This window comes from Pygoscelis adeliae, unplaced genomic scaffold (genome assembly GCF_000699105.1).
Source record: "Pygoscelis adeliae isolate BGI_AS28 unplaced genomic scaffold, ASM69910v1 Scaffold288, whole genome shotgun sequence".
In the NCBI taxonomy this organism is placed as follows: domain Eukaryota; kingdom Metazoa; phylum Chordata; class Aves; order Sphenisciformes; family Spheniscidae; genus Pygoscelis; species Pygoscelis adeliae.
This window is the reverse complement of record NW_008825264.1, coordinates 380,185-384,743: the sequence shown is the minus strand read 5'-3', so window position 1 is coordinate 384,743 and position 4,559 is coordinate 380,185. Positions and strand designations below refer to the sequence as shown.

At 49.1% G+C, this 4,559-nt stretch overlaps 1 protein-coding gene across 1 annotated transcript in view; it reads right to left on the bottom strand.

Annotated features, from left to right (window-relative positions):
• ZMAT2 (zinc finger, matrin-type 2) overlaps nt 1–4,519 on the bottom strand; it is an 8,329-nt gene extending 3,810 nt beyond the window's left edge. Inside the window, exons 1-5 of the mRNA XM_009329593.1 lie at nt 4,512–4,519; nt 3,601–3,712; nt 2,896–2,989; nt 2,271–2,394; nt 1,028–1,101 (exon numbers count right to left, since the gene is read on the bottom strand). Of these exons, the coding sequence (XP_009327868.1) occupies nt 1,028–1,101; nt 2,271–2,394; nt 2,896–2,989; nt 3,601–3,712; nt 4,512–4,519 (412 nt within the window). The remainder of the gene's footprint in view (nt 1–1,027; nt 1,102–2,270; nt 2,395–2,895; nt 2,990–3,600; nt 3,713–4,511) is intronic.
• Nucleotides 4,520–4,559: the final 40 nt, after the last annotated feature.

The following is a 4,559-nucleotide window of genomic DNA, read 5'->3' as shown; positions in this document are numbered from 1 at the left end:
CCCTAGCTACAGAAAACTGGCCCTCAGGTCCTCTTCTGATCCTCCCTTTTCTCAAAGGTTCAAGCAGCCAAGTGTGCAGGTCTGGATCGCATACGTCACTGCCTTTTTGTAAAGAGACCATTTGTTGACTTCCACAGGAGCCAAAATCACCCTCAGGAGCGGAACAACGTGGCAAGAGTGCGTCAGTGCATCCTGCTGCTCCTTTACTTTCTCCACTTTCCCCGCTCTCTGAACGTGTCAAGGAGAAGCAATGCCCACAGTCGTGAAATGAGAGTCAGTTCAACGAGGGTACAGTCCTCTTTTTCAAGTTAAACACAGTAAGGGAACAGACTGATAACCTGGGCACTTTTCTCTTGTCTTTATCTTGGCCTAAGTTAACTGCATCGTTACAGCAATGGAGGGAAGAACCAGAGATAGGTACAGGACAATAACACCACCGCACCGCTGGACCCAACTCCGGGGTCATCCTGCCCCGCTCCTGTCTCTGCTCATCCTCAGCAAACCACAGCCCCCATCCTCGGAAACTCTGACCCGTGCTCTGCAGCTCAGGGACCAGCTAGTTTTGAGCTTCATACTTAACTTCTACAAAGAGCAGCTTCCCATCCAAAAATGGGCTAGTCCCATACCTTTTACTTAACTATTCTTTAAAGTTTCGGTGCTGTAAAAAAGCCTCTCTCCAGATTTTCAGAGGAGACATCAGGATTTGTTGACCCTGGGCTTCTCACAGCGCAGACACTCTGAGTGGGAAAATACGTCCACCTAACCAGAGTAAACCAATCACTATTTCTTCTGGGCTTATTCCATGAAAATGGTCCAGCACCCTGGAAGGTGCCAGGAGATAAACGCAACACCTCCACAGCTCTCGTGAGCAAACACTGCCTCCATCCCAATCTCCAAAGCACACTTTGATCCAGGTATAAGTGTTCAGCCCTCAGACACTGGTGATGCGCGAAGGGAACAGCCCAGAGCGTTGCAGCAGCCCTCCAACTCAACCAACCCTCCAACAAGGCAGAAAAATTATCCTTACGTTTTTTGCCATTGATGTGATCCAAGAAGTTAATGGAGTCTTTCACCACGCAGTCGCACACGTTACAGTAATACCTGGCAGGAGAGAGAGAGAGAGAGAAACCATTAACGCCAAAGCATGAGACAAGCCTCATCTCACAGAACAACTATTTGAGATAATCTAAAACGTGAAATCTGCATGTCACCTGGGATACGGCTCCTTTCTCCAGGGCGAGAGGGAAGCTACTTCCATTACAGAAAGCCCCAGTGAAAAGAAACGTGCAAAGGCACACCCCAGATTGACAGAGCCGCCCGGGTTAACACCGGAGGTACCAGCCCTTATGCCGACACCACTCTGACAGACGACAGCAACCAAGACATGAGCTGATCCGTAACTATGTCAGTCACGGCATCTTCCCCCTCCAGTCACAACCAACAGGGTGGGATGGACTCTGCGGCACCGCAGGGCTCGGCTGCCCTCCCCCAAGGCAGGGCCGGCCACGCAGCCCAGGTTTCCAGACTGCGGCCTGCTGAAGGCTCTCACCTGGCTGCAAGGTAAGTCCTCCCATCCCTATCACCTCACAGGAGCAACTCCCCGATTTATACAGCAGTGCTTTCTGCCCACCTTAGGAGCTGTTGCAAAAACCCAGCCAGGGCCTGCTCTTCCATCCCTGGATGCTGTTCAGGGCTGCACATCTCCCTGGCACTGCTGGCTATTAGGCTACGACAGTGAAACACTAACAGGCTTACTCTTGAGATGGCACAAACTCAACGCATTCTTTTCAAGCTCTTGACGGCTTAGGTGAGCTAAGGATCCTTTCAGCCTTTGGCCGAACACGATCCACACAAACAGTGGCCAAACGCCGCTCCTAAGGACAGGTATCTGGATGGTTCTCCCGTTCCCAGTGCACAGGTATCAAAATCAGAAACTCAAATCAACAGCAGACAGGGTGTCACTGCAAGCAGGCCTCCTGGCTAACAAAACCCAAGCGGGCAGCAGAGATCTGCCTCAGTTGTTTCTACAGGTGGGCAAAGCAACGCTGATATCAAGTAATACTCTCCGAAGGGGCTCGGCCTGCTGCAGCTCTTCCACACATTACCCCAGAAGACCGGTTTAGGTGTAACACGTTGCAGCACCATCGCACCAGGCTCAAAACAGAGGAGGAAACCACCACCTGGTGCACCGTAAGGGCTCACTGCTGTATCACAGCCCCTGGCTCTCACCAGCACAACTCTGAGACTCCAACAAAAAGACCACGACCTACCCTCCCATCTCTGACTGAGGGGTAGTTTTGGTGATGACGATGGTTTTCCCCAGCTTCGATTCCAGGTCCACTTTGTAGTCTCGGTGCCGCAGAAGTTCCCTTTTGACAGGCTGAGCTGGTTTGCCTAAAACATAAGCAAAAAACCAAAGTGTTTATCAGAAAAGGTCAAGCTCAACACACTGGAGTTCATGTTGGCCTTGATGAAGAGGGGCTACCGGGAACCTGGGAACTACCAGATTCATGCAGAAATTGCACTTTTTTTTTTAAACGAGTAAAGGATATAATTTCCTCCTCACTATTTCCCCGTTCCTATCAGAACCAGGTAGACCTGTGAGGTATCTCCAGCTCTGACGTGGGTCATACTCTGAGATCTTCTTGTTTCCAGGGGCTGATTGTTCCTCTCCCTCCCCAAAGAACAGGCAGACAGAGGCAAAGGTTCTCAGTAATTACTTTTGTCAAAAAAATATATTCAGTGGCAAGCACAGGAAAAAGGATCAGAGCAAGACAGCCTTGAATTGCTGCTATTTCCCTCTGGGATTTCACTTCTCTTCCTCTCAAACTCAAAGGGTTTGGGTGACTCACTGCCAAATGAGCAAAGCTCGCCTGGAGTCAGTACACTACGCACCATCTTTCTTTTCTCTCTCTTCTGTGAGCCGCTTCTCTGCAAGTTTCTCATATTCATCTTTGTCCCACTTTCGGCGGAAGTCCAAGTTCTTAGTCTGAGAAGGAAACAAAGTGTATTAACATTTATTATACAGTTTGACTAGCTCTGAGGGGAGACCGGGGAAAGAGGTGGAATCACTTGGCCTGTGAGGCCACAGCAGCAAATTAGGGGTACTACGTTATATCCCCGTGACCTCTGTTTTCATATCTAGGAATTAAGGACGTAGCTTAAGAGAATAACACTCAGCATGCCTATATCTCCTTCTTCTAGAAGGATTTCAACGCACTGAGAAAAGTAGTAAGTTTATCTTAATAGCTCCTGAGACGATCACCCAGGCTTTTGCTTTGAAAAACAGACACAAACGGGATTTAAACCCGCTGATCTAAGACCTCAGAAGTGCCACCTGACAAACACAGCACAGCCATTAGCAGGTTACACGTACTTCTTCCAGAAGTCAGCTAAACCCAAGCCGCAAGTATCAGATGAGGAAGCCGTGAAACACCACACGAGCTATAGAGAGTTTGATTAAAATGCGGGAGTACGGAAGGCTGTGTATACCTGCTCTCAAAGAGATCAGCAGTGTCTGTGCGTTACGGGTATCAAAGCGCTGAGTTTGCTATGGAATCATAGGAACCAGTATGGGTTTTTCAAGTGAGACACACGTACAAGCAAACCAGAAAAAGCTCTGAAACCCCGTCTGTCAAGGCGCGGCGTGGAGATACCAGGGAAGCGCCTGTACGAAACGGGCGGTAAGCTGTCCTGCTCCTGCAGCTTCTCGCTGCAGAGACGCAGGGAAGGGAAGAAACATCCCTGAGGCAGACTGGCCCTTCGGCAGCTCCCCAGAGCACTCTACACTGGCAGCGACAGGATAAGTTGCAGGAAGAGAAGCTGAATTCAGGCGAAGCTGGCACTGAGGAATACAAAGACTGTTCTTTTCAGGGGAGATTTTTACCTAGTCACCAACGCTGAGGGCAGAAGTGACTGGACAAGAATGCCTCTTCCATTCACGTCTACTCTCACCAGACCAGCACAGCCTCTTCCCAGTGTCTGCCCCATCTGCAGTTAAGGCCCCTGCACCTGGTATCGGTCACGGCTTACAGCTCAGACACTTATTTACTTTCTTGAGAAGATAACTCTCCTTTGGTTAGAAAGCTGCATTTCGCTCGGCGCAGCAGTGAGAGGCTCTCCGTTTCATATTAAAAAAAGGACGGATGTATTTTAAAACACCTCTGGGAAAGAAGGACCCCTCCACACCCCACCGCCTTCTCTGTTCAGCCAAATCAAGAATCCAATCACAACCCAAAGGAAATAAATCCCATTTGAAGCTACAGCAGCAGCACAGTCATTTAACGTTTTCTCCTCTGGCGATCCTTCAAATGGAACGAACAACTACTGATAGGAATGAAAATGCCTTCGGGAGGCGTAGAAAAATTCTCATTTATTCCCAGAGCTTCTTAAGCACTTTAAGCATGTCATAACAGGTTTTATTAACCACCCTGAGCAAAAGAAAAGAAAATATCATGGAGTGTAAATTAACGTTTGGGGTTATTTTCCAGAATCTAGACTCTCCTGCATACCAGCGCATTATCGCAAATCATAGCTGGTGGGAGCCCAGGGAGGAGGCA